This window comes from Cottoperca gobio, chromosome 1 (genome assembly GCF_900634415.1).
Source record: "Cottoperca gobio chromosome 1, fCotGob3.1, whole genome shotgun sequence".
NCBI classification, from domain to species: Eukaryota; Metazoa; Chordata; class Actinopteri; order Perciformes; family Bovichtidae; genus Cottoperca; species Cottoperca gobio.
Window position 1 is genome coordinate 12489027 of NC_041355.1, and position 12562 is coordinate 12501588.

General features: G+C 42.1%; 1 protein-coding gene across 4 annotated transcripts in view; it reads left to right on the forward strand.

The window, feature by feature from the left end:
- Positions 1–11984, forward strand: part of LOC115017576 (uncharacterized) — a 53310-nt gene extending 41326 nt beyond the window's left edge. For 2 of the 4 annotated variants that reach the window (XM_029446505.1, XM_029446360.1), the window contains 2 exons: positions 10528–10588; positions 11483–11984. In XM_029446505.1, coding sequence (XP_029302365.1) covers positions 10528–10588; positions 11483–11555 — 134 coding nt within the window. In that variant the 3' untranslated portion in view covers positions 11556–11984. Of the gene's footprint in view, positions 1–10527; positions 10589–11477 lie in introns of all 4 variants that reach the window. The other 2 variants (XM_029446432.1, XM_029446276.1) reach the window with 1 other exon arrangement.
- The last annotated feature ends 578 nt before the right edge of the window (positions 11985–12562 follow it).

The window sequence follows — 12562 nt, forward strand, 5'->3', positions numbered from 1 at the left end:
GTTTAATAAAGCCAGAGGCACACAGGGAGTTTGAAGTGTCACCAGACTTGAGCAAATTGAGAGAATGATATATCAGACTGGATGGATCTTCTCATCTAACACTCGGCAAGAAAGTTAATAAGCGCATGCCCCAAAATCTCATGTTTAGCATGACCAAAATGTACTACAGAAAAAAATGCATGGGAAAGTAGACAACGTGAAAAGTGGTGACATGACGCGACGAGGGGAATTTGTCGCCATCAAGCTGACTTTTTTTATGTACACACGTTTCCTGCATATAGTCGTACATATTGTTTACATTCACACTGCCCAAAATAACCCACCCTGTATACCGAGTAGATAAGTTGAGACAAAAACAGTCAAGTATAACAAGAATAGACAAGAGGTGTAGATCAAGAACCAAAAAAAGAGTCATTAAGAGCATCTGAATATCTGGGATGCAGATGTAAAAGATATTTCCACAACTGTTGGTTGTGGAGTCGGACGGGCGCTTCTGCCCAAGGAATGAAAGGGAAGTTCCAAGGAGGCGCATTACTAAGCTTAAGATCGCCGCGGGCCTGCCTGTTACATTGTGGCTCCGATCACTCGGATACAAACATAAAGATGTTTGCGTAAAACAAACCCATGCACACTTACACACAATCTCTCTTTCTTCTGAAAACCAACGATGGCAGGATCATGCTGTCCTGTGACTGAGGATTTTGCCAACACAGAGACCAAAAAAAGCAGCAATTGATGTTTTCCAAGGCTGCTTGAATAACTTTCATTGACAGCTTTGGATAGAAGTGGAAAACCTCTTTTCTGTAATGGAGGAATGTTTTTGGGAAGATGGGTTTCCCCTTTTTGTAATATCCTCAGAGCCAAGCTTGGCACAGAGGCCCTCTGAATGAGAGGATGTTGGCTCGATCCAGACAATGAGACTTCAAGTGAGCCACAGCGAGAAGAAGAAAAGATCAGAGCGACCATGAGGCTCTGTCATGCCCCTGATTAGCTGAAAATGTTAGCTACACATGTTGCATAGGAGTTTGATGAAATCAGCAGATTACCTCCACTGATGTTTGTTTACTTTGGAAAACACCACACTGAAATTGGCCTGCCACAGCTCACCATTAACCCACTTATCTCACAAAAGAGATGTAAAGGAGGCGAATGCTGGGAGGTAAAATGGCTAGCTTCCCATTATGACTGCTGAGGAGGTTGAAAAGATAAGACACTCACCGCCGCAGGTTTGTTTGGTGAGTATTGGCAGTGAAAACCACTTCTTTGTCAATTGATCTTACTGCCAAAACAAATACCCTCTTTTCCTCACCCCTTATACACATACACACATATGAACACAAACTCCCTGACTCCACACAATGGTATGACTATCTGCAGCATCAAACAGACATCTGCCAATCACCCTGTGGAGCTCATTGTTACTCAACACACACAAACTGCAAACCGAGTTCAGACTCCAACACATTTTGCAATGCAAAGAAAGTGCCGATGAGATCTGCCAACATGCATCATTGACCCCAAATAGCCAGAAAACAACTGGAAACCAATGGCGTGCCCCTCTCTGTGGTTGGCAGCAGATAGAGGAGAAGAGTTTCAAATAGTTTCACACAATACAAACATCAACACTCTGCTTATGTGGAGTATATGCAAACATTATCACGAAGACAAACAGTAGAAGATAAGGCACCGCTGCAAACTCAACTGAATGCAAGCCGGCGCAGAAAAGTGAAATACTTGCGAGCAGTTCCATATGAAAAGCAAACAGTGAGTAAAGGAGAGGTCGAGAGTTAATGTGTGTGTGAGTGTGTGACTGAGTATACATGTGTGTGTACACAGTGCTGACCCCTGAGTCAAAAGATCTAATTTTGATATATGTGTGAAAGATAGACACACCTTCTACACCTAGAGTGTAGCTGAAGCCTGCGAGACGTGCCGTGTTTATTTTGACCTTTCAGTCTACCTACAGACCGAACTCACTGCAGTGTGGAGCACAGGATTTTTATAAGCATATTGCTGCCAGACCTTTTCAAAAAGATCAACAGGATTTTGTTTCCTCCAGAGTTTATTGATTGATTGATGGATGGTAGAATCACATCATATTAGGTTTCTTTGTTCTTTGTAACCACTAGCTGGTTTCAAGCTAGCTTCTAAACTGGGTTGCACCATTATACATTTAGTAGTATTTTAGCAAGTAAAGATAAAAGTTCATGGATAAGGTCAAAGCCTATATTGCACCTGACTGCCGATCGTCTGTAGATGTTGGTATCAGTTTTTTAATTTATATATGCAATCATGGAGAGATACATGTGTAGTTAGTAGTATTCATGCAGATTAAAATGAGTGAGAAATATCAAACCATGCTAACCACATTTGAAAATGAAATGCATCAATATGGTGCCCTTTGAGAACAACATTAAGAGGCTAGATCTATGAAGAATGTGCTCTAGTAAACAATTTAGTCATAGACGCATTCGTTGTTTAGATATAAATGTTGATGACACGGCAAAAAAAGTCACACCCACAAAGCCTCGATAACGAGACGGAGTCCGTGTTTCAAGACGGGTCGGATTGGGTTGCCGACACCATCGCAGGCCCCTGACGCACTAAGGATAGTCCGCCCCAGTTGACAGCCGCGCCTGGAGCATGCGGCCCCGTGAATTTAAGATCTTCCCAGTTCACAGCACTTTATCAAGTGTCTGGACAATTTCTTCCATATTTAGTCTAAATGCCCAATATAGGGTTTAATCCCTCCAAATCTTAACACTTAACATTATAACTAGTCTACAGTTATTTGGCAAAAAATATTACTAAAATGGGGGGAAATGACCATCACAGATACAATGTGTGACCCTCCTCTCTGTTTGCTCTCGTCATACCGAAGCCCTGTCTCACAAGCTGATGGCTAAAAGCAAGGTGCAGAAGGGATTGACACAGGCACGGTCTGCTCCGGTTGTTCTTGCCCTCTAGCTTTTGTCTGCAGTGTTTGTTCTGGATTTGAGTGGTTCTTCTGGTGTTGGAGCACTGTCAGCCCACACCCTAATGGCAGCCTCTGTTAGAGAGAGATCTGGGACTGTGCCGCCACTGGTAGGCGGGGGGGGGCTAAACTAGTCTTATGGGCGTGCCCCTTTCACCTGTTGAGTCATGCCACCATGGTGTACTCATCACCATCTTTTTTTTGCTGTACATGCACATTTTATAAGTACGCCTGTCGCAATACGTGCGTTATAAACTTACCGTACGATACACGGACACGACCTCGATCATATTGCCCGTATTTACATGCAAGTTTGTTTAAATAAAAATGGAACAGTTAAACCAACATGATGCCAGAATAAACAGCAGGGTTTTCCCTACAGTTATAAAAGTTGGGCATTGCATAAACTTTGCGCATTTTTGTTAACGGAGCCAGAGAGTCCATTTTATTTATTGATTTGGTTGTGTGTTTTTATTTGATTTGTTTTATTTATTGAGGATATTTTAATAATTGTGTTTTAGAACTAAAAGTTCATTGCTCTTTTTAAGTGTGTACTTGCATTATTATGCTATTATATTATTAACATGATAGTCGCCTAAAATGCTCTTAATAATAATAATAATAATAATAATAATAACGCAGTTATTTCTGGGTTAATATATCGTCCTCCAAAATGAGTTATTGTGACAGGCCTAATTAAACGTTCAAAGAAATTGTTGCCTACCAAAAATCTTAGCGACAGGTGTTTAGGACACATATGAAGTGGACATGAGTGCATGTCTTTACAGTCACTATAATAAGCTTTGTGCTGACTCCTTCCCCCTCCACCATTGAGCTATGTGTTAATGCTTAATTCACCACAAATCACATTCATTCTGCAGGTTCAGCTGCTGAGTCTCACGCAGATAAAGAGAAGTCATGGTGCATGTCGTGCTTGTAGCCCTTTCACGTTTATATTCTCTGTCCTGTCATCATTCAATACAACTTTGTCAGGCTCTCTGTAGTGGCACATTTATCACTGTAATGATGGATTTAAACAGCCATGAAAGAGCTGTTTTTTATAAGCCGAGCTACAAAGAAGAAAAATAGCTACTGGACTTAAAATGCCACCCTCTGTTCTCCGTGTACTGGAGATATATATTCATAGAGCCTTTTGAAAAGTTATTTTGGTTTATTTTGACAGTATTGCTTAATTCGGAGAAAGAGCAGAGAGGCCTGCACCGACTCGCTGTAATTTAAAACCCAAAATATAGGCAGACAGGGACTGAGGCGAAACTCCTGCTTCCAAATGCCTCAATATTTATACTCGATAATACTTATCTCTCTTGATCAAAAAGCAAGACCTGAGCCAGGTGTTTCTAGAATCTCTATTCAACTTGGCCTATGATTTGACATATTCTCTTACACCCAGAATGAAACTTGCTTATCAGGAGGGCTGTTATAGCCTCTGCTGAAATGCAAATGGCTTGTCAGATATTGACGCAGTATTTTCAACATGCACTCGTCAGTCACACGGAGGCTGCAGAAAGCCAGATGGCTGAGATATTCGGGGGAGAAGTCGTGTGACTACTGGAGTGGATTCAGCTTTGATAAGAGTTTAAAAACTCATCTATTGTCGGTTTGTGGCTCATGACTCCCTGATGTGCTCAAACTGGAGGGGATCTGGCGTCCTGTGTGAATTTGACTCCCGGCTCGCCCTGATCCCCACCTTCACTGTTCTCGGTCTGTAAAAGCGAGGCTGGTGTTGAGATTGTGCCTAAGGGAGTGATGGTGACTGGGTGGCGGCTGAGCAGCAGCCATGGGGGAAGCACACTCTCAGTCCTGTGATAGCCGTATGAGATTCCACATGCTCTGATGAGTAATTCCTCCCTCCCTCCTTCATCACCATGTGGTTCGTGGCCCTGAGTCATCGTCCGCACTTTCCCTCACTCCCTCTCCCCTAGTCTGTCTGTCTCTCCCTCTCTTTCCCTCCATGTGAAGAGGATTCTTCCTACAGCAGTGGCCATCCCACTGGGAAACTCAACAGAATATCCTCCCTCCGATGACTCACTCACCAATATCGAGAGCTCCACTCCACACCACCCTCTCTTCCAGCCACGACAGCCCACCTCACCACACCCAGGCCTGGATCCTAGTTCTCCACGGCCTGCTTGTCTAGATGTCTCTCTCTCTCTATTTGTGCGTTTGCCTGTATCGCTGCCTGTCTTTTTCTGTGTCTTGTGTCTGCCTGGTTGCCATTTTCTATAGCTCTCAGTGCCCCTGCTGTCTTGTTAAGATGTCTCATTGTTTACCTGTCTTTATGCACCCATCTGCCTGCCTGTATTTCTACCAGCTTGTACTGTGTGATCTCTGATTTGTGTGAGTCTGCCTTCGCTGCTCGTCTTATTTGTCAGTCTAGCTGTCTATCTGCCTTTTTTGCTCTCTTTCAGTCAGTCCCTTGCCACTTGATTGCAAAGTCAAAATACTGAAGGAGGGTTGACTCCCCCGACTGCATGTTGAAGACTTGGGCAGAAATACAATGACAGCGTAATTCATAAGTCTGCCAAAGGGAAACATTGGTATTGTTAGTATATTGTTCATTCAGCGTGTGCAGTTCCCAGATAGAGTTGACAACATTTCCAACTTTGTGCTAATCTGCATCAGCAAACGTGTTGTGAAACCTTTGACGAAGGTTATCACTCTTCGATTTCAGCAGCTCCCGTGAGACTGCATGCTTCCATTCACGTGTTCTGAAATTCAATAGGCGCAATGACGTTTTTTTGACTAACGTTAAACTCTCTAAATGTAGCCTATGCAACTAATACATACAGTGTATATTGACTTGTGCCCTGGCCCTGCAGTGCGACAGGTTGTTAATGTAAATCCCTTCACACCGTTCACAGATCATCTACATGTTGCAACAGGAGATTTGTTGACCATTGCAAGAGCAATAAGGATTTTTAGGGGCATTATGACTGGGTTAATAAAACACAGCTGCCCCTAAAAGTCCCTCACTTTTCTTGCTGCCTTTTCTCTCTCTCTCCCTCCCTCGCTTAATCTTTCTATGTCTCATTCCAGACTTTTGAGATCAAACTACAACATTTGCTGGCTCCTCGAGTTCGATTGGGTATCTGTTCAATTGTGGCTGAAGATAGCAATCTGGAGAGACCGCAACGTCTGAAGTCCGACCTTTTAAAGGGGGCCGGGTCATATGTTTAACAAAAAGCGAGCACGCCTTCCAATATTTATGAATTGTATCTTTATAATGGCAGAGTTTTATTGGGAATAGCAGTGACGTTTTTAAAGGGAGTTGAATGAGTTCAGGGCAGAATTTCCGAGAAGGAGTGCTCCATGTGTTTATTAGAAGTTCAGCTTTCACAGAAAGGGTAAACACAATCTGAAGCTTTTACCTTAGCAGAGTTTTCTATATGATGCTCACAATAACACACGCCGTTGTGGCCGCTCTGGAGAACCCAGTGACCCAGAGCAGAAAAGGAAAGAAATGAAGGAAAAAGTAGGTAAAGTCTATTTAAAGTAAGTCTACAATGAGTAGAGATTATGAGACGTCCGTGGTGGAAAATAAAAAGATGTAAGCAGCACTGTACAGCAAGTGGCGAGATGAGTCCGATTGGGCCTTTTAAACAATGTGAAATGCCACTGAGAGAGGCTTGGCAGGCAACAGCAGCCAGCACTGTTTAATATCACAACTTTAATCAGCACACTTGGTGACTATCCCAGAGCTCCCCGTAGCCATGCTGCTTATTCAAACCAGGCTCATTCCACCAAGCCTCCCTTACTAGGCCCTCAGCTCTCATACTCGCACTGACTCGTACTCTGCTGCAGCATATATGGAGAGCTTTTGGCTGCAGTGGTTTTATCTGCTTTCTGGGATGTGTCATTGGGCTTTAGTGGACTACGTTGGAGGGAATCAGTGATGATAGTTGATTTTTGTCCGATCTGAGGTGCAATCATTTGAATCTGTTCTCTGTATTTGATTTTAAGGACATTTTATGAACTAATAAGGATATTAAATGTTTGAAATATTCTCTACATGTAATGTTAATTAGCAGTAGGATATCACCTACAATCACAAAAATGTAATTAGTACTTTAGAGTTATGACGGAGTTTCCGCGCAACTTCTTACAGACTTAACAAGAAGTAGCAGGCTTGTAAAAAACAAATCTGTTAGACACGGCCTGAAAATAACTTACGATCGATCATTAACTTTTTTAATAAATAAAACTGATGGAAAGATTGATGTAGACACGTCCCACCTACTGTGAGGCCAAGGGAGTCTGTTTCATTTACAGGACGGTTTGAGGTGCGTTTTAATAATCTACGGAGGTCTCCTGTTTTTAAAATAAAAATCTCGTGCTTCAGCGAATGTCTTACCTATGTGTCACTTGCAGCATGGAGATGCCACCGTGGCCCTCTGCTCTATTAATTACATAAAGCATCTAGTGTCAGGATGCTAAATTCATTAGTGAGGTATGCACGGCATGCTAGGGTCAGGACAGATATAGAAACAGGCCTTCAAAACAACTTCTTCCTCACTTGACACACTTGTTCAACATAATGGAGTCGTGTTTTTATTCCTTTCGAGCGGTTTAAGTTTAAGTTATGTTTCTACAGAGATAGTTAAACTTTGGATTCAATTTTCTTGTAACGCAACCAATTTAAGTTTTTATTGTTTGTGCTCTTTGAAGATGGATTAATTCAATAATTGAACAGATTTTTTCATTACGCTTTTCTTGTTTCTCTAATCTAATTTATATTCAATTTATGATTGGGTAAAAGAAAAAAAGCTTGAAAATAAAGGATTTGTTTCAAAGAAGAAGAAAAAACTATCTGAAACTGTAAGGCAAAATGAGGCCAGCTGAGAAATAAAGGGCCATCTTTTTTTCCTTTCTAAAGAAGTGGCATGTGAAAGTTGTTCATCATTGTAAGCATCAGACAGAAACACCTCTGTTGAGAAACTTCTCTTTCACAAGGGCTGTGAAGTTCAACTTTGACAAATCAAAGGTGTTAGCCGATTATTAAGCAACGACATTCACTGTCTGAGGTGTAGCTCATACATTTAATATTAAAAAATGAAGAGTTATATTCGTACAATATTACTTTCTGTCTATAATGCGTCTTCTGGTATTTATTAGTGACTCCACGATGACCTGGTGTACTGTACTTTTTGTTTTGTGTCTGGTATCGCCATACTATTCCCCAAAACATATTATAGAATGGTTATTAAATGGCTTATCGAGCTTTACAGTGAGACTTCATCTGCTGAGATCACTGTGCTTCTTTAAAAATGCCTATTTATATTCTCCGTAAGACTTCCCATCTGTTCACTATTTCTTTTCTTAATATGAAGCAGAAGTGAATTTTCATTAATTTGGTGGTCACATGAGCCAGAAACTGGGACTTTGTAGGCCAGTTGAACAAAGTGAGGACTCACCTTGCCCGCAAAGACCCAACCTCTAACACACACCATCATCATCATCATCATCATCCTCAGTCCCATCGCCGGGGACTCAGTGTGGAGGAAACTACATAGGTTTACCTATAGATTCTGTAAACGTCTTTCACAGCTTACCAAGAGATTTGACTTCCAGACGAGGTAATGAATGAATGTGGGTTTAACCTGTTACCACGCCGATACATACCCAGTGATCCGTGAGTGTCTGCAGAAGTAGGTGATGCTGCAGGTGTCAGCATCCCGCAGCCATATGGGGACTTCGCGTATAAAGCGCCGACTGTCTGGTTGGTTGTCTGGCGGCTTGAAGGAGATCGCGTCTGCAAGCGAAGTTGAACTTCAACGTCCATCCACAGCCAGCTCCAGCACCACCGCCGCCCCAGTAATATCTGATCACTTGGTGTTGCATGCATCCCAGATTGAGCAAGATTATCCTTTGGGGGTGGGGGGAACGAATTGTCTTTTGGAAGAAGTCGGACAGCCCCCCCGGCCTATCTTTCCCTCTCTGTCCAAGGGGGAAAACATACAGACGCAACAGTGTCTCGCCTTGTGCACGTCCCCCCCCCCCCCCCCCCCATCCCTTAAACAAAAACGCTTCTACATTTCCCACCGAGAGATCCCCGGTGCGCACCCAGGAAGTCACCCAATATCCATTCTGGGAAGAAACAGCCGGGGGAGAGAGAGAATGAAGCCTGCTGTTGCTACTGCCATGCTGCAGCCTCGATATTATGAGCAGGATATTCCCAAACAGCTGGAAGGATCTGATATATGGTGCTGCGCCCTCGTGTTGGGCCCTCCCCAAAATGGACCGGTGCAAAGTGGTAACCTGGTTATTTTCAGCGCGTCACTGGCTCGTCTCCAATTATAGGTTTCCGTCAGGGACGCAGCAATGTGGCCCCGTATTTCCAATTATTCTGTAAGAGGACTTTTAAAACGGCCAAGAGCAATACACTGAGTAATGTCCAAGCATTTGTGTTTGCCTGTAACTGCACACATTCCTGCGGTATGTTGGCTCGCCCGTCCACATGCGCCACTCAGCTGCGTCTCCGGCGGCTCGTCTGCGGCTCTCTCGAGGTGTTCCCCTCTTTTATCGATGCTGTTCAGGAGGCTATATACATCCCAGGTTCATCACACCTCTCATGTTACCTCCCTGAACCAGCAACATGTTAGTGTGATGTGACCCCTGCTGGCAGCGACGCGACATGACATATCATTACATACATGTGTCAAACACAACCTTTATTGTTTTATTCAGATCATTGAGTATGATCACGTGGAGCTGCACATCACGGAGTAATTACAGCGTGACAGCTGGAAACTTTAGGACACATTTAATCAGAGGCTTGATTCCTAAGTCAGAAAGGTTTCTATTGTTTCTCGTTATGTTATGTGCCCCATGACTGGACTTTTCTAATCTATATTCTATCATAATCTTTATTCTATTCTTTCATTTTACACTGCAGTATATTCTGCTCTGTTTTATTCTATTCTTTCTGCTATTTTGCTTTATTTGGTGTTATATTCTTATCTCCTGTGATATGTTGCGTTTTATTCTAATGTTTGGGCTTCATTCTCTTCTATTAGGATATTTTGTATTCTGTTTCAATCTTTTGGGTTACTTTATATTTTATTGTTATACTTTGCATTATATTATTTTCTGTTCTTTTCTATTCTCGATGTCATGCTCCACTTTTAGTGCCGCGGTGACGCTCTCGTGTGGCTTCAGTCAGCTGCTTCATGTAGGCAAGAATCCCATAATAATACCGGAAATGGGGTGATTATCTTATCAAAATAAAATAAATGACCCGATGCTTTTGTCCTGAAGGACTATTATTTATCTGAAAAGCAACTGTAATGTTTTGCGTGGTGTATCTATCCCTAATATTTCTTCTTTGTGCTCATTTACATTCGCGTGGATACGTTATGTTACTAAAATATCTTGTAATTGATGTTAGAATATAACCATGTTATTTCTAAATGTTTGACCGGAAGTCATGTGTTTGATTTGGGCTAACTTGATGCCATAAAGCAATGTCCGATGTATTATGCTACCTGACAGAAACAAGCCCGGCTTCTCCTAAACAACGCATTTCATTCCTGCAGCAACAGCAGGACGCATGTTCATCATCACCTGCATCAGCACATCAACACCTGACACCCGGCGGTGAGTTTTCAGTCCCTTAATAAATGTTTAATCGTGAAGTCTGTGCGTTTTGAGGTCTTGTGTACAACGTAGCCCCCGGCTTGGTGTTATTTTTTTCTGTTCTCGGAAGACCAAATGTCAGATCACGTGAAGCCAGTTCAGTACTGGACCAAGTGTAATACTAATCAGTCTAGTAGTGCAGAGAGGGAGAGGTGTGTAAAGACCCGTTTGAGTTAAAGGCAGAAACACACTCAAAGTTATGCATCTGTTGCTAAAGCAGGTAAATAAATACATCATACATTACAAGCATTAAGTCTGACATTTAACATTTTTACTCAAAGTACTGTCAACAAAATGTACTGAAAGTATAACGGCTTTCAGTGCCAGTATATATTGAATTACTATGGATGTCGTCTGCGTAGTTTCACCTTTAACTACATAATATTTTACAAACAGAATACATGTTTTGTAAATCAAACCCTAATCTGCAGAGTAACTGTACCTGTCAAGTGAATGTAGTGGAATAAAAAGTGCAATATTTGCTTCTGAAATGTAGAGGAGTAGAACTATAAAATATAAAAGAGAAATGCTCAACTAAAAGTTTAAGTACCTCAAAATTGTACTTAAGTATTGTACTTGAGTAAATGTTGTCATAATAAAACTCAATCAAATGGCAACTATGAAATTACTCCAATCACAGCTTTGTTTTAATGGTCTTTCTGAATATCATCACAGCAAGTCAAAGTTTTGCAGCTTTTTCTTTTACAGTCTTATCAGATGGAGTTCCTCCGGATCACATGGCCGGTTCATTTTTTTAGATGTGTAACTGATTGCTATTTCGGAGGCTCAGTGTGCCCACACAATGCTCTCTCCTCACTGCACCACGTGTCGCCCTCTTATCTCTGTGTAGTGCAGTGGGGCCAATAAGCAGCGGATGCGGCTGGAGCCCGGCTGCAGGCGGCCCTCTCAATGGTCTCTCCCACCATAAAAGCGTTGGTGGATGCTGTGTGGGCGGCGTGGAGCATTGGGGCCTCCATTTATGACTACATCCACACCAACGCCATGGAGGAGCGCATCCACGCCCTGGAGGACGTCATCACCATCCACCAGTGTGTGATTGGACTTCTGTCTGCAGGCGTAGTGGTACTCTTCACCTACATCCTTTTTAAAAAGATCTGAAGATGTGTGAATGGGGGAGGTGGACCGACCAGAATCAGACATTAGTGTCCAGTGTGGTAAAGCAAACTCTAAACCAGACAAAGGGGAATCTTTACACATGGGGTACATCAGACGGGAAGAGAATAAGAACACACTCTGGCACACGGTCTGTATTCAGACTACAAATGATCAAGATGCTAAATTACCTTTTTAACGTCATCTGCCAACCCCGTCAGATACCCCCCCCCCCACTCCCCCACAGACGGCAGTACTTCAAACACCATTTACACTTCTGTATGCGTGTGGGAATTGCATTGCACCAATGTTCTAAAGGGATAATTATTGAAAATAATCATTTGCCATAACAACTTCTGCCTTAAAGCACATTGTTTTTACCGTTTTGTTTTCATGTTTGCACTAATTTCCTCAAAGCCTGACTGAGATATAAGGAGAAGCTAATTCCCCTGAAACTAGTGTCTGAGTGCAGAGGTACTTTAATAGTGTTATTTAATTGATATGGTACTCAAATTTCAATAAGACCATTATTTTTAAGTAAGTTTGTGATACCTTTACATTGTCCATGCCGGTAAGCATTATTCATTTTGTCTTGGAGCGTCAGATGAAAGAAATTGCATCATAAAATCCCACAATTTTATAGGTGTATTATCTATATTATAGACTTAAAAGTTTAACGTCTTGTTATATTTCATAGCCGATACATTACTGCAGGTGCCACTGCTGGCACACGACAATTTGAAGTGTCCTTAAAAAGAAATTTTAGGGTTTTTTTTAGCTGGTCATTGAAATGTTTCATCGTGCGACTGCTTTAATTTATGT